General features: G+C 37.9%; 1 gene segment (V, D, J or C); it reads right to left on the bottom strand.

Annotated features, from left to right (window-relative positions):
• Positions 1-1127: 1127 nt before the first annotated feature.
• Positions 1128-1603, bottom strand: LOC119887598. The segment is given in 2 exon segments: positions 1128-1465; positions 1555-1603. Coding segments are annotated over 2 exon segments (363 nt in total).
• Between the last annotated feature and the right edge of the window lie 22729 nt (positions 1604-24332).

Genomic DNA, 24332 nt, shown 5'->3' with positions numbered 1-24332 from the left:
CATAGTTGAATGTGCTGACAACAAAATCACACAGAAATTATCAATGGAAATCAAATTTATCAACCCATGGAGGTCTGGATTTGGAGTCACACTCAAAATCAAAGTGGAAAACCACATTACAGGCCGATCCAACTTTGATGTAATGTCCTTAAAACAAGTCAAAATGAGGCTCAGTATTGTGTGTGGCTTCCACGTGTCTGTATGACCTCCCTACAACGCCTGGGCATGCTCCTGATGAGGTGGCTGGACCGTCTGTGGTGCAACGTGGCGGTGGATGGAGCGAGACATGATGTCCCAGATGTGCTCAATTGGATTCAGGTCTGGGAACGGGCGGGCCAGTCCATAGCATCAATGCCTTCCTCTTGCAGGAACTGCTGACACACTCCAGCCACATGAGGTCTGGCATTGTCTTGCATTAGGACGAACCCAGGGCCAACTGCACCAGCATATGGTCTCACAAGGGGTCTGAGGATCTCATCTCGGTACCTAATGGCAGTCAGGCTACCTCTGGCAAGCACATGGAGGGCTGTGCGGCCCCCCAAAGAAATGCCACCCCACACCATTGCTGACCAACCGCCAAACCGGTCATGCTGGAGGATGTTGCAGGAGGCAGAATGTTCTCCATGGCATCTCCAGACTCTGTCACGTCTGTCACATGTGCTCAGTGTGAACCTGCTATCATTTGTGAAGAGCACAGGGTGCCAGTGGCGAATTTGCCAATCTTGGTGTTCTTTTTGACTTGGAGTTACATTATGTTTTTTAAGGGTTCCCTATATTTTATTGAGCAATGTACATTTGGCATGTGGCTGTATTTTCTTGCATGTATTTATTTTATTCAAACCTGGACATTTTTGGATTTCAGCAGATTTACTGTCACTGGCTGTTCTGAATGAAGTGATCATTACAGACATTTATACCAGCTGTGACAGCATGTGGCTCGTATTGTTTAACTCCTGAGTCTGTTTGTGTGTCGCTGTGTCAAAATGTGTTCCTGGAGACATCTATAGCGGGAACTACCACAGAGGTGATTTACAGTACTTTTCCAGGTATTTATATTTATATGCCTGAAAACTGAACTAATTTGTTATGTCAGCTCAGTGAGGATGAGTTGCCTAGTGTAAGTTTTTGTACAGCTGCTCAACCAACTCCAGTCACTGTGGCTCTCGAGCACAATAATAAACAGCAGAATCTTCAGTCTTCAGACTGTTCATCTGCAGATACACCTGCTGTCTGCTGTTGTCTCTGGAGATGGTAAACCGGCCTTGAACTGACTGAGAGTAGAATGTGCTGCTACCATCAGTATAGATTAAAGCAATCCACTCCAGTCCTTTTCCAGGAGCCTGTCTGACCCAGTGCATCCAGTAGCTGCTGAATGTGAATCCAGAGGCTGTACAGGTCAATCTGTGGGATTCTCCAGGCCTTTTAACCACTGGTTCAGATTCTGTCAGTGTCTGACCATCAACACCTGTTGAGACAAACAAGAAAATAATCACTTTCTGTAAGTTGGCAAATGTATGAAGACAGATTCAACTCAAGATCAGTAAAGATCTTCACCTGCCCAGCAGACAGTTAAAAGCAGCAGTCCTGTCCTATAGTCCATCATGTTAAACTGTGTGTCCACTGTTCTCTGTCATCCTCTCTGCAGTCAGATAAGTAGAGGTGGAAGACATCTGAGTTTTGCATTGACTCCTCCTCACAGTGTGGAACTGATTTGACTTGGATCTTAGTTACCGTTGGATGAAACTGGAGATTCAATGTTTACTGTACATGACTGATTCCTACAAGAGTTTCATATTTCAGTATAATTTGGGAAATAGGTTGATAAACACCTTCTTTAAATAGTTTATGTACAGTCTACAACATGTGAGGAGTTTGACAAACATTTATCAATTACATTTCAATAGAGCAATAAAAAAGTAACATGTTTATTATGTTATGTTGACTTTCTCACAAATTGTTCATAAGTCAAATCATTTTCATGACATCAGCCGATATTGGAAATACAATGTTGATGCATAAAAACTAAATCTGTCAGAAAAGGAAGAGCGCAGGACTCAGGACAGTGGGTTAAAAATAGACCGATACACCAACAAAGAAATCAATGACTACCCCAGTGGGAATAAAAATGAGAAAACTGTCTATAATAAAAGAAATTGTCCAGTCAGACATAATTTCAGTCAAAAGCATGTCATCCTCTCTGCAGTCATATCAGGAGTTATGCTAGAACCCAGATGCAGACACAGAGACAAAGCAGCAGTTAAACAGTTTATTGACTGAGGCAGGGTGAACGAGGTGGCAGGGAGTCCCTTTCCAAGCAGTGGAGCGTGAGGGCTGGCTGGTAAGTTTGGATCTCGGCTTTGAGGGACTGGCAGGCAGGCAGAGAGAAGCTAGTAAAAGCAAACTGGTTGCTAGATTAACAAGCTTAAGGCTAGATGCTAAGGTAAGACCTACGGTACATGACTTAACAATCTGGCAGGGAATGGAAGTCTGGTCTCTCCTTAAGAGGTAGGGATGGCAGATCAGGAACAGGTGTGTGATTACCAGCAGGTGCAGCAAGTGCCAACTCAGGAACCCAGACACACCAAGGATTCAAAAAACTGAGAGAAGGAAAAAAAAAACAGAACACACCAAGCATGCCTCACTCACCCAAAGGAAAAAAACAAATCAAAACACACTCACCCAGTCCCAAATTCAGGTGAGGGATGCAGGGTTCATGACAAGTCAGGTTAGTAATGGTGGAAGACAGCTATGTTTTGCATTAACCCTAAAACTGGTGTTTTAATAACTTCTATCTGTTTGTGCGTGTGGGTTGGTTGAGTGTGGTGGCAGGCTGACTGCGAGGCACGAGGGGGAAACAAGAGAGTGCCGTGGAAGAAGCCCGAGGAGAGAGCAGGTATGCGAGCTCAGCTGACTCGACGGAGGACAGAGGTGAGTGAACCAGGTCAGGAGCAACAACGATCAAGTTGAGTGGAGAACCGGGGTTGATATACAGGCAGGCGGACAAGGTGCAGGTGAGGATCGTCAGCTGGGATCAGGGGCAGAGAGAGAGGGGAAGACAGAAGCAAGGGGAGCAGAGGAAACATAGAGAGGGGGGCAAAACACAGGGGAAAACAGATTGCAAGAAAAAAGGAGAAATAAACAGGACACTCGCCGTCAGCCGGGCTGCCACCAAAACAGGTGGAAGACAACTTGCACTAACTCTTTCTCACAGAGAGGATATAGTTTGATCTTTGTATGTTGGGCTTTTAAATTTGATTTAGGCATCAAAGTTTTAAACTTGTTTAATTTGAAATGTCTTAAAAAGTTGATTTTTGTCTTTAAAGTTTATCTGAGATTCCTCAAACAAACAACATCTTTAAACATACAACTGAATCACGATGACACACACACACACACACACACACACACACACACAAACATGGTGACATTATGTTTTGTTTTTACCCATCTGAATTTTACTTCAGGTCCACAAAGTGATTTTCATATTATATTGCAGAAACATCTGACTCACACACATGAATTTCACTTCCACAATAAAACTCATAAATAGTAATGTGGTTATTTGAAAAGCATTTTATTCAACTAGCTCTTTTTGAATGTGTGCACTGAATTTATGCTGTCATTAATTCACATAAACAATGTGAGTCAGACAGAGAAGACACTTTTGAAAAATGCCTGTACTGTGCATTATTCTTCTTCTTGTTCTGGTTAGTAGAAGTAGTAGTATCATTAGTCATTAACCTTGTTTTAACACTTACTTTTTTATTGCTACATAATGTTTCTCTCTGTAACAGTGAGCTGGTGTTGAAGTCATTAGTGGTCTGAGGGCTCCTCCTCTGGTGGCTTCATGTTACAAGTGTTCAGGCACTGAGGGGTTTTTGTTCAGGTCTACTGATGGTTTGTGTTATCGTTTTAGAGTCACTCTGTTACTGTTTTGTGACAAATGATCAAGTTATACTGTAATAGAAGAACTACTGACTGTTGATAAACTGATCCAATCTTTTTATGTTCAAGTAGTTACTCTAATGTAATATTGTATCTTTTATATTGGACTTTATATATTGATACTATTAGTATTTTAATACTATAAGTATTTTAAGAATGTTATCTAGATTATTTAGCATGTTAAGTGTCTTTGAGAATCTTGAAAAGCACTGTAATTAAAATATGCTTCTGTCCCTATTCAGGATATCATTCACTTCTCTGTTTATTGTTCTATAAATAGTGAAAAAGACAAAAGAAGAAAGTCTTCATATTGTATTAAATTCTATCAGCATTAATTTATACCATGTCCATCTGTTTATTGCTACTGCCTGCGCAGAGTGAAAACACTGATAACCTGCCTGGAAAAGGCCTCTGTTTGTTAGGGCCCAACTTCAGATGAAATATTTATTAGGGCATTAAAAATTTATCTGAATTGAGTGGCTTCAATGTAAGGTGTGTTGTGTTTTAAAAGTAAAAAGTGAAAACATTTGAGATAAAGAAGTTCATGTTTAATTTCTTCTTTGTTGAAGAGCTTTTCAAAACGCAGTTGTGAGCTGAAATAATGCTGTCATTAATATACATGAATATTGTGAGTTAGAAAGAGATGAAACTTTTTGGAAAATGCCCCTACTCTATGTTAATTTTATTTTATTTGTATTACTTTACTTTTATTCACACCTGGACAATGATTTCAGCAGATAGTTTTGCTGTCATTGGCTATTTTGTGAAAAAGTGGATTATTATAGTTAGTTAATGATGATCTTTCTCAAGGCCAGATGTCATGGTTATATTAAAAACAACATTAAATTAATAATTAAATAAAAAATTACTCTTGCTTTCCAGTAAAGAAGAGTTTCAGTCCAACCTGTAACACCTGTAGGATTTTTTTTACAGAACTTGTTAACAGCTTAAAAATATTTTTACTTTAAAATATATATTTTTTTTGGCATATATCAAATGGCAGATAGACATGCAGACATCTCTTTCTTTTACTCATGTCGCAGTGAAGAGTTACAGTGAAGATGTAAATATAAAAGTAACTTGTCTAAAATGTAAACACATTTAAATGCAGCTGATTAGAAAACCCAAGTGTGATCACTTCACAGACTTGTTGTCCGTGGAGGTTTTTGTGCAGCTGCTCCACTGTCTTCAGTCACTGTGTTTTATCGAGCACAGAAGTAAACAGCTGAATCTTCTGCTGTCAGGCTCTTGACCTCGAGGTACTGAGTGCTGCTGGGCACATCTTGAGTAAAACTGAAACGGCTTTGGAAGGAGCTGGCATAGCTAGCAACGGTTGTTTCTGTGTTTATCCACCCAATCCACTCCAAAGCTTTCCCTGGCTTCTGTTGTATCCAGTTAATAGCGTTGCTTGTCATAGTATAACCAGATATGACACATGACATCTTCACTGTCTCTCCAGGTCTTTTCACCTCAGAGGGAGACTGGTCCAGTTTGATCTCACTCCAAACTCCTGTAAGCAAATAAATTCTGATCATTGTCCATCACACTTAAACATATTTTACTTTGTAATCGCAGAATTAATTTTCTTACCATGAATAGCAACTACAAATAATAAACACCAGGCAATCATGTTTTTCATTCTGCAGTAAACTCACTGCAAATCAGCGACTGCCTCAAATGCTATGACAGTTGCTGTTGGCGTGTTTATAAAGAAGGAAGAGTTTGCATAGACCTCCCTCTGCAGGTCTATAAAGGAAAGATAGACGTACTTTAACAACTGCCTGTGTTGTGAGTATTTAAGTTTCACAGGACACCATGTAAAAAAGTGTGTTGACAAGGTATTGAATGTCTACCATAAAAACATACATCATTTCAAAATCTAAAAATATATAAATTAGATACATAAGCACAGGTATCACAGTGAATAGTTTTTTCATCTTTTCAAAACATTACTCCTCAGGAACATTGTATTTTAAATTAAACACATTATTTCTTCACCATCTTCTCAGACACTGATCATGTCAGCATTTATATCATTCTTTACCTCAGTGCTGCCTTTGATACTTCATTCTGACTCCTGTCTTGAATCCTCCCTCAACATCACCTTTACTGCCCTCTCCTGGCTTAAATCATATCTCAAACTTCAGTTTATCAGCATCAACAACTGCATCGCCTCAACAGTTCCTTTTTCCAGGTGGGCTCTCCTGTTCATCCTCTATACTCCTTCACTGTAATATCATCCATCATCATGGTCTCCCCTTCCACTGCCACATCATTGATGCTCACCTCTGCATATCAAGTAAATCCATCATCACTGCAGGTCTTTCAATTCACAGAAAGGTCAAAGGAGCAAGAAAGATACAGACGACGCTGGAATCTGAGAATAAAGGGAATCAAAGAGAAAGTAAGGTTGGATGAAAACATCAGGCAAGAGGTGATACGACTGTTGGGGGAGATCGTGCCAGAATGGTCCCAGAAAATGGACGAATACGTGGACACTGTACACCGCCTGGGGAGAAAGGAGGATAACAAGACACGTCAGGTGATTTTGCAGTTTACCAAAGCGTCAACATAGGGATGCCATCTGGAGAATGACTAAAAGGTCGCAGGTCTGTGAGGCTGCAGGGATCCGATTCGCAGAGGATCTGACGAAGGACGACAAGGTGGAAAGGGAAAAACTCTGGCCGCAAATTCTGCTAGCAAGTAAAAGCGGGTGAGAATGCATATTACCGCGGACCTTTTGGCTTCATAAACGGTCGCCGCATATATGCCAGAGAATAAAAAACATCTCATTGTAAGCATGGAAAGACTGATCATTTAAAGGCAGGGGTAATGTTATCCTCACTGGTTTGACTGTTAGAGGATTACCCATTAGCTACATTTCTAAAGAACCAAAAGAGATCTTTACTTATCTTGGTGGTTATTGTTACGGTTTTATAGTTTTTTTTTCTTTCTCTATGTTAAAGACGAGTTTATTGTTAACTTCTTTGAACACAAGAAGAAAGCAGTATTTTTATTTTGTAAGGGACAAAATGCCCACTATACTTTCTTACAAGAGACTCACTCCTGTGACGCTGATGCCACCTTCTGGTCAAACCAATGGGGGGAAAAGATTATATTCAGTCATGGTTCCAATCAATCTGGCGGTGTAGCCATCTGCTTCAATAAATGTCCAGGGAAAGTAATCACTTTAAGAGCGGATGGATTATGTCAGTGGCTTGCTGTTGTGCTAAACACTGAAGGGATTTTTATTATTTTGATGAACATTTATGGCTTTAATGGAAGCAATCAGAACAAAATTCTGTTATCAGAAGTTACGGATGTAATTACTGAATATAAGGAAATATATCATACCAAACTTATTTCGATTGGTGGAGATTTAAATCTGACACCTGATGAATGGTAGGATAGGTATCCTCCTAAATACAATACAAACCACTGGAACACTAATCTGTGATTTCTTAAATTCAAACAGCCTAATAGACATTTGGAGGGATAGGAACCCAGAGGTCATTCAATTCTCATGGGTCAAACCAAATGGTAGTAGTAAATCCAGAATAGATTTATGGTTAGCAACCCCTGGAATTTCTAGCAATGTCTCAAATGTGTCGATTAGTAGTGCACCCTTAACTGATCACTGTGTGATAAATCTTGAATTAAATCCAGATAATAGGCCCAAAAATAAAAACGATTACTGGAAATTTAATGCAGACCTTCTAAAAGATGAGGAATATAATAAAATTATCTGAAGTTTGAAAATTAAAAATGATATGCATAGAGGCAATTATAGTAGTAGATGGGAATACTTTAAGTTTAAGGCAAGGGAGTTTTCAATACAATACAGCAAATCCAAACATAGCCAACAAAAGCAATGTGAGGTCCAACTGGTACAGGACATTAATAAAAAACTCTAATGTCCAATGCTGATAAAAGCCAACTCATTAACCTACAAGAAAAATTAATCACTTATATCTTAAAAAAGCTCAAAGGGCTTAGGTAAGTTCTCGAGCTAAATGGATTTTTAGTGGATTAGAGAAAAGGAGACAGGAGAGAAAGATAATTAATTAATTAATGATCAATGATACAGAATGTACAGATCATAAAATAATATCTGAAGAAATTTATAAATTTTACTCCAAACTTTATAGCTCTGAATATTCAAGATATAACTCAGATATTTTCCTTGGTGGTTTGAGGCCGTATCTCCCCAAGATAGACTTAACTTTTAAAGAAATATGTGACTCTGAGATCAGAATGGCAGAATTAGATGAAGCAATTACGAGAATAGCAGTAGGGAAAGCATCAGGACAAGATGGCCTGACTTGACCTGATTTTTACAAATTCTTTTGGGTTGACTTGAAAGAATTTTTATTGGAGGCTATAAAGGACATTTTGAGCAATAGGACACTTACACCTACAATGAAACAGGGACTAATAACTCTCATTCCCAAACAAGGCAAAGATAAAAGATATATTGATAATCTTCGCCCTATCACCTTATTGAACACTGACTACAAGCTGTTCTCTCGTGTGATTGCTGACAGGTTGAGGAATGGCCTGGCTGATGTTATAAGTGATACTCAATCTGGTTTTGTCTGAGACAGATCTATACATAACAATATAAGATTGGTATTAGATCTGTTAGACTATAGGCACTTAATTAAGGATGATGTAATTATTCTTTTTTGGGACTTTTATAAGGCCTTCGATGTGGTCGAACATAGATTTCTTTTAAAGACTCTGGAGTGTTTTGGGTTTTGAGTTTATTGACATAATCAATCTTCTATACACAGACATCAATAGTTCAGTGTCTCTGTCATTTGGAACATCTAAGCGCTTTGATATAAAGAGAGGCATTCGACAAGGTTGTCCAACTTCGCCTTTGTTATTTATCATTTTAGCCAAATTACTAGCTAAATGTCATGGGAAATTTATTGGTAATAAGTCAACTGGCAGATGAGACCACACTTTTTTTAAAGAATGCAAGACAAGTTCCAGCAGCATTAAAAGAGATCTCTTTGTTTTCCAAAGCATCGGGTTTAAAGTTGAATTAAAAAAAATGTGAAATTTTAACTATTCAAGATCATTCCACGAGTAACGTGTATAATATCCCAGTAAAAAATTAAGTCAAATATTTAGGTATTATAATTTCCAAAGATAAAAAGGTTAGAGAAACATCCAACATAGAAAATTTAATTCAGAACAATAGAGCTATTCTTAACAGTTGGCTTCAAAGAGACTTATCTGTTTTTGGACGCATTCTACTTACTAAAATGCAAAGCTTGTCAAGACTTACCTTTCCAGCCTGCTCATTGGATATACCCGACAAATTAATTAAGAAGATCAGTCAAGATAATTTCAACTTTATATAGAAAAATAAATATCATTATGTAAATAAAAGTGATACAGTGAAACCTGCCGAAGAACGGGGGTCAAATGCCATTGATTTGAATGGTACCATCAAATTAAAATGGTTACAAAATTTTATTATAAAAGGCGATCATTTCTGGTTTGATTTCCCTTCAAAATCTTCAAAAAGTTTGGTGGCATACATTTCTTATTAAGATGTGATTTTAACATTTCCAAACTACTTATTAATCTTTCAACTTTCCATCAACAGGTTCTCCACTACTGGAAACTCGTATGCAAACATAACTTTACTCCTCACATGGTCCCAATATGGAATGACAGAAGTATATCCCCTCATCACTCAAGAGAAAACGTATCTTCCAGAAATTTACCAGCAATTGTATAGTGAAGATAAGACTTTCTTTTCCTGTTTCACCAAAGGTAAAAGAAGTTCACTTCAAGGTGATGTATGAGGTTTATCCATGTAACAACTTCCTGCATCAAAGATTTAATATGGATGTGAATGTTTGTACGTTCTGTAATTTTGACATTGAAACCGCAAAACATCTCTTCTTCTCTTGTTGTGTAACCCAGACCTTCTGGGATGCTTTCCAGTACTGGATCACGTATAATACAAAAAATCTCCCAATTTTAACATATGAATATGTGAAATTTAGACTTCAAATGGAGAACAAAAGATCTGAATTTGAAATGAATAATCTGATTTTAATGGCAAAATACTTCATACACAGATTTCTTAAAACATACCCCATCTTTAATGCCTTTCTAAATGATATAATTCTGTATAAAGAATCCCTGAAATGTTGCAAAACAAAAAAAAGCCCTACTTTTTCATGAATACTTATGCAAACTCATCTCCTAGTGTCTACAGCTTGTTTCTTTTTTTTTTTATTATTTTCTTTTCTTTTTTCTTTTTTTTTCTTGGAAAATTATCAATATGGTACTCTGTGTTCAATTCATGTTGTAAGATTGACAGAATATGAATGCAATGTGCCTTGTTGTATGTTTGATATGAATCTTTAAAAATAAAAATAAAAAATAAATAAAAAAGCCTTATTTTAAGTCCAGCATGCATCACGTTAAGTCAGCGCTGCGCAGCACCGCATGAAGTCAAACGCACCTATTTGTTCCGTCTCACACAGGTTCCGCCCTCTGCTGGACTCTGTGGGTACAGTGGGTGGAGCCTGATGACTGCCTGTCCCAACCCTGAAAAGCCAAAGTCTACTACACCAACCTGCTGATTTTCTTACCATGAATAGCAACTACAAATAATAAACTCCAGGCAATCATATTTTTCATTCTGCAGTAAACTCACTGCAAATCAGTGACTGCCTCAAATGCTTTGACAGTTGCTGTTGGTGTGTTTATAAAGAAGGAAGAATTTGCATAAAGACCTCCCTCTGCAGGTTTATAAAGGGAAGATAGCTGTACTATGACTGCCTGTTGTGATTTTTTTTACAGTATTTACAGGACTAAAACATGTAATACATGGAAACAAGCTATTGTAGGCCCACTGTAAAACCATAAGATATTTTCAAAATTTAAAAATATGTACATTAGGCACACAGGCACATGTATCCCAGTGAATAGTTTTTCATCTTTTCAAAACATTACTCCTCATGAACATTGTATTTTAAATGAATCACAGTACTTCTTCAGTAGCTTCTCTCCTCAGACTCTGAACATCTCATCATTCATATCATTCTTGACCTCAGTGCTGCCTTTGATAATCTTCAACCACCCAATTCTTCTTTCATGTCTTGAATCCTCAAACAACCTCACCAGTGCTGCCCTCTCTTGGATTAAGACATATTTAAACAACAGTTCATCAGCATTAACAACTGCATCTCCTCCACAGCTGTGCTCTTCTGTTCATCCTCTACGTGCTCCTCCTCTGTAATATCATCCTTCGTTATGGTCTCACCTTCCACTGCTGCATCACTGATGTTCCCCATTACCATCCATCCATCCATCCATTGTCAACCGCTTATCCTGCGTACTGGCTCGCGGGGTGCTGGAGCCTATACCAGCTGGCATCGGGCGAAAGGCGGGGTACACCCTGGACAGATCGCCAGTCCATCGCAGGGGTTCCCCATTACATATCAAGTAAATCCATCATTGCTGCAAGTCTCTCCACCCTGACCAACTACTTCACCAAAAACCATGGATGCATCCAACTTTCTCAAGCGGCTCTATTCTTTTCCCCACCCCATACAGTCACAAACTGCAGTTCAAACTCATTTTCTTCACTCACAAAACACTCAAAGACCAGGCCCCTGTTGTTATGTTCAAGAAGTTCCTTAAAACATTTTTAAAACCATTCTTAATGGTTGATCTCAAATGAAATTGAAATATTTTGCCTCTGTGTTTTGTTTTTTCAAGTAATCCTATTCCAGTAAATTTGCCTTTGAAATTCAATTAAAATATCACATTTGGGTGTGAGGGAACTAGGACACTAATCATGGGAGGGGCTCTGATGAGATCTGTAGGATTTTGTACAGCTGCTCAACCAACTCCAGTCACTGTGAGTCTCGAGCACAATAATAAACAGCAGAATCTTCAGTCTTCAGACTGTTCATCTGCAGATACACCTGCTGTCTGTTGATGATGATGGCAAACCGGCCTAACTTACTGAGTGCAGTATTTGTTGTTACCATTAGGTTGACTTATAAATGCAGTCCACTCCAGTCCTTTTCCAGGAGCCTGTCTGATCCAGCTCATAGCTCATCGCTAAATGTGAATCGAGATGCTGTACAGGTCAATCTGTGGGATTCTCCAGGTTTTTTAACCGCTGGTTCATGATTCTGACCATGGCTTTCAGTTTATAATTTGGTGAAAGTGAAAAATCAGTGTTCAGGAATCATTCTTCCAAGTCAGTTAATTCAAACAATGTCTGAGTATTAACTCAACAAATACATTTCCCACATTTATTTTAATAAAATTAATAAAAATATTAATCACAGTTAAAATATTTGACCATTGGCCTCATTAGTTCCTGTAAGTATATTGGGCAGCAGATGAGCTAAAATCTACAGTATTCCTCTGATCACCAATATACACTAGCATTTTTGAAAACTGCTGTATTGTCATCTACTCACGTTACATGTTAAGTCCTGACAACTCATATCAGGATTAACTGAATATGGAACAAAACTTCCATATTTTACAATGACAGTAGTTTACTTGTGCCTTTTCATCTTTTTATGTCACATGTTATTTTCCACTGCATTGCATTGAAACAGGAAATATGTTTTACCCTTCTCCTGTAGGCATCGCAATACACAAAAATTAGGAAATAAAAATGATGTGTTCCTATAATGCCTGCAATAGAAATTAAAATACTCAACTCTTCCTCAATCTCTCAGTAACAGAAAATGTCCTCTTCCATTCAGAGAACTCCATAAATTTACATAAGTCAACATTTACATAAGTTTACATTTACATGGTTGACTCTTTTTGAATATCTGTGCAGGTCTGTGTTTTGTATTACTGTAGGCCGATGTACAGAGTAATACACAACTGTGTCCTCAGGCTGACCATTCAGTCCTGTTAATGTCACAGATCTAGTTGAAGTGCATGTGGCAAATTAACTTGTCCTTCAGAGCATTGTTTTGAAAAAAGCCACGTCCACCTTGCTGAAGTAAAATTCAGTCCATTGGTTTTTCATTACCTGATACAAATTGTTGCATAGCTGTTGTAAGTCAAAGAATAACCAGAGACCTCACAGGGGATTGAGAGTGATTTTGTTTTTATTATTTTATAAAATACACTTTTTTCTGATTGCTTGGGCACAATTTTTGAAACTATTGGCTGTTTTTAACTCTACACACAAACCACAAAACCTTACACCAAAAAATCTAATCATCATACATCTCTTGTAAAAGCTGAATCGCATGACTGAAATATCAGCACATTAGGTGGGATTTAAGGTCAACAGACTGCTGTAGGCTACTTGCAATATAGTCTAACACGTCAAAAACAAATAGCAATAGCCATCTAGACATTTGTAGTAAACTTTACTTTAAACCAGAGGAGTTTGTTGAACACAAATTAACCGATCCTGTTCTCATCTCAGGGCATCATTTACCGACGATTTGAGAAAGAGTGTCAAAGCGTAGTTATTTGACGTTATTTGTGTGAGACGCACCGGGTGGGTCTCTGTGAGACGCTCTGGGGCGCTACCGCTAGCTAGCTACGTTCGTGATAAAGGTATCAGCCCCCCGAAGCCCCTACCCTTACCACAACCATCAGAAATGTTAGTACCTAAACCTAAACCTAAGTCACTGAATGTATGCATGTCGACTGGCTTACCCTACACCTGCTTGTAGTTGTGTGTATTTCAATATTGAGAGCAGACAGTGAGAAAACACTTTGCTGCAATGTTTACATCCTATCCTGTGTTCATAAACTAAGATGTTGCTGGAATCAGTACAGCCTATAAGGCCCCTGGTCTTCTAGTACCAGTGCTGTGAGGAAGGATGCGTATGCAGTCCTAGCAGAGACAGGGAGGAGGGTGGAAGAGGTAGGAAGAAAATAGCCACACACAAATGTACTTTGGGTTTGTAATTAACTCTACAGTAGTAGTTTTTACTGTATGTGTAAATGTGTAATAAACATGCTCTTTAAAAATGAGTAAGCATTGTTTGCCAGTCACATACGTTAAATGTTGAAATATCTGTTTCATATGATACTGCTTATATTATTTCATCATCTAAATACAAATGTAAGTAATGCGTATGTTCGTGGGTGGGGATGAATTTTTCTCCCAGTCCACCCCTGGATATTGATATTCTCTGATGAGTCATTTTAATAAAGCTCTGTTATTGAATTAACAAGGTATGCCTATTTGGTAAAATGGTTTCTACATTCATATCGCTGCAAAGAAATATTTTTCCAAATAAACATTAATTGTTCTCACAAAGCGTTAATTAATCATGTGAGATAATTGCAGTAAAGATGAGCACTGTAGGTTTTTGTACAGCTGCTCAAACAACTTCAGTCACTGTGAGTCTCGTGCACAATAATAAACAGCAGAATCTTCAGTCTTCAGACTGTTCATCTGCAGATACACCTGCTTTCTGGGGTTGTCTCTGGAGATGGTAAACCGGCCTTGAACTGACTGAGAATAGTGTTTGTTGCTACTGGCACTATTGATATAAACGATCCACTCCAGTCCTTTTCCAGGAGCCTGTCTGATCCAGTGCATGGTGTAGCCACTCATGTCTAACTCAGAGGCTGTACAAGTTATTCTGTGAGATTCTCCAGGCTTCTTAATCACAGGATCAGATTGTATCAGAGTCTGACCATCAACACCTGTCAAGACAATGAAGAAAATGCATGTCAAAGGCAGCACAAATGAAAATATAAATGTGAAATTGAGATTAGTGAAAATGTTCACCTGCCCAGCAGACAGTTAAAAGCAGCAGTCCTGTCCTATAGTCCATCATGTTAAACTGTGTGTCCACTGTTCTCTGTCATACTCTCTGCAGTCAGATAAGTAGAGGTGGAAGAAATCATTTGCACTGACTCCTCCTCACAGGGAGGAGAGATCTGGATTTAACTTGGTCATCATTTCTGTGTGTTGAACGTGGACTACTTTGTATCGTGAAATTTGATGTGAATTCAATGCTTCTTCTGAGTTTGAAGACAGGAAGCATTTGAAGCATTTTATTATTATTTTTTAAATTAGACTGGTTCTAAAAAAATATAAAATCCACCATGTGCCTTAAAACACATAAGAAATTTTGTTAAATACCTCATTTACACTCGTAAATGTGCACGTGCACAAGGGGGGTGCAGTGGTTTGAGCACCTGCCCTTTTGCTCTTTGATGCCCAAAGGGCCTTTTGTGAATGACAAATTTATTTATTTATTTTTAAATTTGTAAAGGTCCTTTTGTGAAGGCCTGCCGAATCAAATTATTAGTAAAATGAATGAATAATGATTTCGCAGTCAATAAAATGACCCACATTTTAACCTTTCACCTGACGACTTCATCCATGACGAGGCCTCCCGTTCAGACACCGTTAGTGATTCAGCAGCTCTGCCTACAGGACACCTGCGATTCCGCCGTTTAGTGGGGTTTGCCTCAATGTGCTTGTTGTGGGTTGTTGGATGTATTTTACAAGAAAGACGCAAAGAGAGCATACACAGTAGTTTTGTATTGCTGTGTCGCCTGTAGAAGTAACGTTAGCTTCCGGCTAACACTGTGCCGACAGATAACGTTACTTCTACACACAGATAAACAAAGGTGCTCTGTTCACTTCGTTTTGTTTGAGGGAGAAAAATTTTACCGGCGTCGCGAGTAGTGGTATTTTTTATGTAATTTGACTAAAAACCTTTCACTTCATCATTACAGTAACAAACATAATGTGCCTTAAAATAATTACAAAAACAACATTGGTAAAACAGGTTTATTACTTATTCCTCTGAATTATAGCCTATCAACACTTTTATAATCATTTAATTCAGAACAGTTTTTGAATAGACTTAACAGAAAACCTACTATATTAACTAAATAACTGGAAATACATGTAATAATGTCAGTTTTAATATAAAATAAATAATATTCTTGACATCAGTAAAGTAAAGAGTGAAGAAGAAATGGCCCTAGATCTCAGAAAAAGGTATGAAATTTTAACGTGAAAGGTAAATGCTACTCTGTCATGGTCATTATGGGCCAACAGAATGAAAACGCACATCTTAGTTTATTTATTTAGATTTATGATCAGACACAGGGCTGGAAATGAACACCCGCCAAGAGCTAAATGCGGTAGATTTTCTGTTTCGACATCTAAATGTTGGAAGGTATTCGGTCCGATATCGTCATCAAAATATCTTGTAGCTAACCAATATTAGCGTTGTTTTTTGTTGTGTGTTGGTCCCCGCTGTACTGAGGGATCTAAAATCGTGTAAAAAACTTGTGTTTGATTGGTGTAGATATGTAAGGGGGTGAGCGTTAGGGGATTGGAGTCGGGAGCAGTCAAGTCATGCTTGGAGTACTTGAGGTATTTATTAGCATTTAGCTAGCTACCACGGTAATGTATATCTGTACATATATCTGTCAACTCTCCCGTTTCCCCATGTGTCCTCCCGTTAAATTATTTCCCTGTAAATTTCCCGTTATTGGATTTACCTGCAAGGCACTGAAAATTTTAGTCTACGCCCACCCAAAGCATGGGCCTCTCCTACGTCCTTACCTTGAATATATACAACGGTGAGACCCAGCCTTCGGCTCCCAAATGCCTTTTCTTCAGCACTGAGAACCAAGGTCCAGTGAGGCCTACAACTTAGAGGGCTACGCCTATACTCATGGAATCCGGGTTACAGTACGTAACCCCCGTTCTATTTCGTATAGGCTTCGCCCTCTAAGGCTATCGCTATTGGGTTAGAGGTGAAGCAGGATGAGTCAATGCCTCACTGGCCCAAAGGATACCACCAAGCACAACTCACCTGCCTAGAGCCATAATGAGCCACCCAGTCACCCGCTGACTGCGGCATTGGTGTTGGCGTGCGCGCAAGCACTGATGGCGCGGCATGGGAGGCCAAGGGTCGACACATGCGTAAGTCGGGAAACTGGGTGGGGGGCCACGCAGCAGTACAGATGCAGGCAGGGTCACGACAGCAACCACATCAGCTGCAGGGCCACGTAAGCAGCGGCCGCCCCCCCACAACGTCCCGTGGGAGAGGGCGCACCACACACTCACAAGGAGGATCACTCAGCCAAAACACTCAGTACTGAGTGAGTCAGAGAGAGACGGGAGGCAGAAATGGACGAAAGAACATGGGGACGACCAGGAGGCCGCCGTTCAGATCTCGGGTCACATGCATTTTCTCCTAAAATAGATACGTGCAAACCACAAAAATGTTAGTAATAATGGGGTTTAAGCTGAATGATAAAGCATGATTAAGAGTGTGCAATGATGACACTTAAAATGAATGATAAATAAGCATCTTATAAGTTTATAAAACAATTTACTGTTAAGTACACTTAATAGCAATAAACAAATTTTGCTATACATTTCAATCTGGTGTCTTTTTTAAGTTTGTATTCAACAGAATACCTTATTTTCTCAATTAAAAGTACTGTAACAAATGTTTACGTGACATAAAAAGGCAAGTTTTTATTTTGGCCAGTGGATTTTTAATCTACCAGTCCCATTGGCAGGTGAGCTACTGTAGCGTTAGCTGGCTGCTCCTGCCTCACATCACTAAAGACTAGAAAACATATCGCTCCATGTATGCTTTTTACTGTTAAATCCTTTCTTGCAAGCTAAGTCAACACTTTGACATAATAATAATTGGTGGTACCTTTTTATATACAGTCTATAAGTGGTACACAAGATAGTAATATGGGTCACGTTAGTTGGGGAAGTACGGAAGCCCTAAGCGGCCATCCCTTCAAATATTTTTTTACCCTGCTTTCTTGTGATAACGGGATAATTGTGCCGAGATCCCAAGATAATGAATGTTATGACCGCCTGAAATAAATTACATAATGGCTTCTGTTGACTTTTAATTCATTGCACTTTGTCTCAGTTGGTCAATATTGTTTTTGTTTATAGTGTATATATGTGTTCTCCATACTGTAGCCTGTGTTTGATTTTATTATTGTATTATTGTAAAAGTAAGCACATCGTGAGGAATGTACAATCCAGAGTTAAAGTCCTCGTATGTGTACACATACCTGGCAAATAAAGCTGATTCTGATTAAGAAATTCTAAGATCATGAAAAAATACATCTGATTGTAAATGTAAGATTAATTGATGTATATGTTTGTTTTTATTTTGTTTTGTTTCTGCAAACAAAAGTGAAGTGAATGCAAAACAATCCATGAATTATTGAGTTTGCTGCAACTGGCCATGTTAATGCCACTCAAAAGTTTCTAATTTTCATCTTCCCAGCCCCCAAATGTGTTAATAGCGTATAGCTGAGTAACAAGGAAGGTCACTGAGTTTGCATAGAATCAAACACATGAAGCATCAATGTTGGTCTAACTGGAGCCAATAGAAGAGTCTGTTGACTGTTATTATATCTGCCAAGTGAAACCATGCCTGGAAATCATCTCTGCTTTACATATGAGGTTTTAATTCCATTACACACTCATTTGTAACATTTTGTTTGTAACATCACAAAATCAAGGTATCATGTGATTAATTTGTCATTTTCCAAATCAGGGTTACAAAATGAAATAAAATTCAACTGATCTTTATTGTCATTGTTTTAAAAACAATGAAACACAGTTTAGCAGCTTTTATGGATGGTTTAAATAGCAAAATTTAAAATAGCTTAATAATAAAATCAGGCCTCTAATAAATGAACACAATGGGGTGCTACTATATTTACAGACATTGCATTTCCAGTTCTTGGGATAGAAGACTGTTGTAAGTTGTAGCTCTTTCATGCTACCCTCACATAGAATATACAGTATGTACAAATATATAGAGTGGATTAAAATAAAAAAGTAAATAAATAAAATGACATCTACAGTTTTTAACGCACTGCATATACATGTATACACCGAGAAATTAAATAATTCTGAAGTGAATTGTTTGAATTTGCGTCTGGGGGAATCTAAAGAGCAGAGACGAGATAGTTTTGATAATATGGCCAACATATGGTTAACAAAAAGATAAACTTGACATCTGGGGAACATTATCCATCAACTTTTATGTTTGAGTACCAAGGATTATTGATGTAAACACAGAGTCTGTGTCCTGTGTCTGCTGAGTCTATATATCTCATCGTTTTTACTTCAGTTACTTTCCATATGTGCTGCAAACACAAGAAACAGTGACAGCAGTCAGAATTATGTGAATAGCAAAAGAAGAAGACTTAAAGAAAGAAAAGTAAGAAATGAAACTGAAGTCTGCTGTTTGCAGGTTTGCATAAAATACATTTAATGGTTTCAGTTTTTACAGATGACAAAGAGAGAAACCTCTAGAGGAAAACAGCTGCCCAGGAACTGAAACTTGTGTGACTGAATGCAAAGAAATCCAAAACAAATTATTTTATCTTAGATGAACAATAAAATAGTTTAAACAAGTAACTTCTTGTTATTATCACCACATCTGTGTCTGATTGTGTCAAAAATCTTAATCAAATATCATGCTGTGTGGTTTATTATTTTGTTTGGGTTGTTATAAGATATGAAAAACTTTTCTATTTAAATTATGTATTATTATACACAATATTAATTAATAAATTATTATTATTAAATTAAATTTATTGATAATAGTAAATAATCAAGTTAAATGCTGTCATACTTTACTATTCAAAATGTGCTGAATCAATTTAACACATGACTTTTGCTTAGAGTAGAAAAGTATCAACTATCACAGTATCCAGAAGAGTCTGTTGACTGCTATTATATCTGCAGTGCAGCATCTGAGTGAAAACATGCCTGAAAATCACGTCTGCTTCACGTATGATAATTTAATTTCATTACACACTCATTTGTAACATTTCTGTAAATGTATTTGCATTTACAAAAATGAAACAACTGTTAATTTTGCTTTAAACAGAACACAAGTCAATCTATTATTGACTATATTTTGAGACTTCATATTTTGAATGTTAACTACCATCAGGTAGTAACTGCCCTTGTCTTGTTAACGTGTGTGTTGTTGACTCAGGTTGCAGAGTATTTGTGCAGGTCTGTTGGTGGTTTGTATCATTGTGGGCAGGCGTACACAGTAATACACAGCTGTGTCTTCAGGCTGCAGATTATTTCCTTTTATAGTCACTGTTCCAGCAGAAGTGTCTCTGCTGTAGCTGAACTTGTTCTTCAGAGCATTATTTTGGTAAAAGTCACCTCCTCCCCACTGATAAAAAATCCTGTCCATTGGTTTTCCTTCACACTGTCTGATCCAACCTGTTGCATAGCTGCTATCAGTCAAAGAATAACCAGAGACCCGACAGGTGATGGTCAAAGACTGTCCAGACTGCACAACCATCGTGTCTGGCTGGATGAGATCAATACTGTTCACACCTGTGGAAACAGAAATCAACATTATCTCCATCAGTCATCTGACTATTCAGTGTTTCTAATGTGTTTATTAGTGTGAATCCACTGAAAGCTCCTCACAGGATCCAGCTGCCAGCAGCAGTATCAGAGCTGCAGAGAACATGTTGATGTTGAAGCTGAACTGATGTGAGCTCTTCTGTCCTCTCACTGACACACACACACTTCACTTCCTTATAAGCAACTTATATTTGCATACTGTTGAATAATCTTTAAAATAATAATTATTTAAATCAGTTGAAGGTTTAAACAGTGTGTCTTCTTGATTGCCCAGGCTAATGAGAAATAATTTTTTATTTAAATAACTTTTTTTGGAAAAAGTCTAGTGGGATGTGTGTGACAATTTATATTTTTGCAAAAGAGATTAGATTTAGATTTGAAACATGATCGCAAAGTTTGATGCATGTCCAGACTTATTGATGCAGCTAAATTTTTTTTAGATTCACATGTATATTCTGCCATGATATGATTTATTGAAAAAAATGTCTTGAATTCCATAAAGTTATTGTAGGTTAATGAAGAAAAAAATGAACATTGTATCATGCACAGTGTTTTAAAACATTTCACTGCAGATGAATTATGTTGTAAGGTTATCTATAAATGCAGTGCAGTGAGTCATGATAAACTTTCCCAACACACTGACAAATACATTTGTATTGATGAGGTGTGTTTCACTGTTAATTTGTAATCATTCAATGTTAAATTTATCACACAGAGATCAGTTTTGGAAGTAAGGAAGGAAGGAATAAGGGCCTGTGTCCACCAAAGCGTTTTTTGCCAGCTGAAAACGGCACCTGCTGTTCTGAAAACGCTTAGCTAGGAGCGGTAGGGTGCATTTTGAAGGTGCAGTGTTTCTTTCAAGACACTGTGGTTGCTATGATACACAATGTCTGTGGAGGTGATGTGCTGCAAGTAGGGTAGGCTATTTAATTTTACTGAATGTAAAAATGTCACCACAAAGTACGTAGGCCTGCTTATGGCAAGCCATTAGTGCCAAAAAACGTCACTCTTGTAGCATGTTTTACTAACAAAACGTTTTGTTAACTAAACATACGGCGTAAAAAACTGCGTTTTCTAAAATGATAATGAGCTCCGCCCTGTGGATTTTACATTTGAACTGTTGTCACCCAATCAGTACAGAAGAAGAACAGACCACACTAATTCAGCACTGATCTACTTTACTGTGATCGTAGCCACCCATAGGCAGAAAGTAACCACAGACAAGCATGAAAAACTCAACACAAAAGTCCCAGACTGATCAAGTAAACTGACTACATTTACTAAAATTTGAACTACTCTAGGTTATAGCTTGTAACATCTATTGATTGATGATTTTAGATCATATTTGACATAAATAATTAATTTGCTTTTTATTTATCATCATTGTCAGATTAAAGTATCTCCTAAAATAGAACATACAAAGAAAGTAAGAAATCACAGTAAGTGGAACAACTATCTTTACATGGTCATCAGTGAACAGTTTAAGCCTCAATTGTCTTTTTATGACCCCTTCAGTCTGTGAACTATTGATAGCGAGCCTACCCTTGTTTCTACAAAGCTTTGTTTTACCATGTCATCCTAAATCCAGGCCAAAGGCAACGTGATACAAACGTGTGTTTCAGTCGATTCAGGGAAAACACAGCTTGTCATTTATTCCCTGGCTGGAAACTTTTTATTTATTTATCCAAAGCTATCCTTCCGGACTCCTGCGATAATATATATGTTACCCCAAAACACTACACTATACAAGCTGCTACAAAAACTTACCTTATTCCATATGTATATTTCCACATTTATTATTAAGATACTTGGTTTTAAAAAAAACCCCGCTGCATTGCTTTCCTCCAAAATGGACATATTTGAGAAAGGTTACCTGTACTCTTTGTGAAAGCATACCTTCTGATGATACCTAAGCTAAATAATAAGATGCATGTTTTGAAATCATGTTAATCATCAATAAGCTATCTTTACATTGTGAATAATGTTGGCTGATAATGACAAAATGAAATCAGTTTAATCAGTAAAGGTTGAAATTTACTTTACTGTGTAAACCACACAACATTCAAAATTACATCCCAAAGTTCATCCCAAATTATATAAAATTTTATTAGAACATAATTATGAACAACCAGGATGAAGAATCTGTCAGACTATTTGTGAGAGACAATTGATTGGAGTCTTTACTACTACTAGATATTTAACTTAATACTTTGAACAATTAGGAATTATATTAAAACCAGTAAAGGTATTAAAAAAATAATGCAAAAAAATAATTACGCTCATTTTAATGAACAACTGTAACCAATATAGCCTATGTATATCAGTGTGAGTGTGCTTCTGCGTGAGGCTCCAGCTGGTGATGGGCATCACTCGTGGTCCAGTCCATCGTAGGATGAGTGGAAGTTCTTGGGCAAAACCTTCAGTTCTTGGGGCTGTTTGAACTTCAACTCTTTAACTGGCTGGCTGGATGTGCACAGTGGGGCTGCTTTGGTGAGATGGGGACAGATAGGCTTCCCAGTCATCTGAGCGGTGCCATCCACGTTGTATCTAGTGGATAGTTGGATGGAAGAATTTAAAAGGGAAAAGAGGGACAGAATTTTAATAGATTACAAAGTATGTCTTTCAAGGTAAATGTTCCAACACCACACTGTAGAGGTATTCTGTATGTTTCTGTATTATTCTGTCAAAAGTCCTACATTCAAATTTTAAGATGAAAAGTAAAGTTAATTCTAACTACTTATATTTTGCTTTGTGGCTTTATCTGTGAAAATACATCATACTCTAGCTTTTGAATATGTTTTTAATTTATAATCTGCAGAGTAACTAGTAACTAAAGCCGTCAAAATAAATGTAGTGGAGTAGTACCTCAAAAAGAAGAGAGAGAATTGGGCGTACGTACTTGGGTACTTTTCACAACTGATTTCTATTGACATAGAAGGCAATATTTGTGCAAGAATGTATATGTCTGATAAAATACCTGATTGTTTGGAGGTCATGCAAGGTTGGATACCCAGCTTTTCCCCAGTTCCCCATCTGGCTGAAGTCCTTGAAGATACGTACCTCACACGGTATGGCCTGGAATTGGAGTGAGCGCCACCAAGGTCTTCTCATCTGCATCTTCTTTGTCCTTCTGCTTCGCAGCCTTTGTGTCCCATGAAGCTGCTTCTATGTTTCCAGGCTTGAATGAACAGTAGGCATCGCGCTGGTCTTTCTTTAAGTGAAAGGGAGATATATTTAAGTCACTGAAAATGTTTGAGAAAACTTACATTGACAGTTTGCAAGAGGGCTTATACTCAGTGTGCAGGTGACTGATGGACTTGAATACAAGCTCCAGGTAGAGAGTAGCCACTACCAAATACTTTGACATTTATTGGCCAGAGACAGGTGTGTAAAGTGTGTAATGACTTCCAAATTTGCCTTCTCCAGTTTTGCTCTAAGGCTGTGGTCTACCACCTCTTCAATGGTTGCTGGACTAGTGGTAGACCAAAGCGTCTTGGAAAAAAAGTTTGGCAACACCACTCCATGGATAAGACAAACTGCCAACATTTGGCCCACAAGTCTATAAGTGTTGTTGTGAAGAGCTATAAAAGAAAGAAAATTGAAATTGATCAAAGTAATGTTAAATAAAGCTGTGGAGTGTGGACATACATTAAATGAGTGTGTTTCCTGACATTGACACTGTCAAGGGCCAGGGTACGGGCTTCAAGAGGTCCTTCAAATATTTGATGCTCCTGGAGTTGTTGCATTAGCAACCTACAAAATTCCCTTGTGGGCCCACCATCGTCGATGGCACCTTCTCCTTGACCATCATCATCTATGAAAACGATGTCCAGCTTGGACTGTGGATTGAAGGCTGGTTGCCGGAAGGCTCTTTCGGCACATTCAAATTCTTCATTGCGAAGAACATTTACCTGATTGGCTGTGGGAGCCAGATGGTGAACCCTTGATTGTAGGGATCGAAGTGCCACAGCAAAGTCAAAAGCTCTGTATTGAT

This window comes from Micropterus salmoides, unplaced genomic scaffold, assembly GCF_014851395.1.
Source record: "Micropterus salmoides isolate LMB-PRFRI ecotype aquatic unplaced genomic scaffold, ASM1485139v1 Ms_hic_scaffold_10, whole genome shotgun sequence".
Classification (NCBI taxonomy): domain Eukaryota; kingdom Metazoa; phylum Chordata; class Actinopteri; order Centrarchiformes; family Centrarchidae; genus Micropterus; species Micropterus salmoides.
The sequence above is the reverse complement of the archived record's forward strand: the minus strand, read 5'-3'. Positions and strand labels throughout refer to the sequence as shown.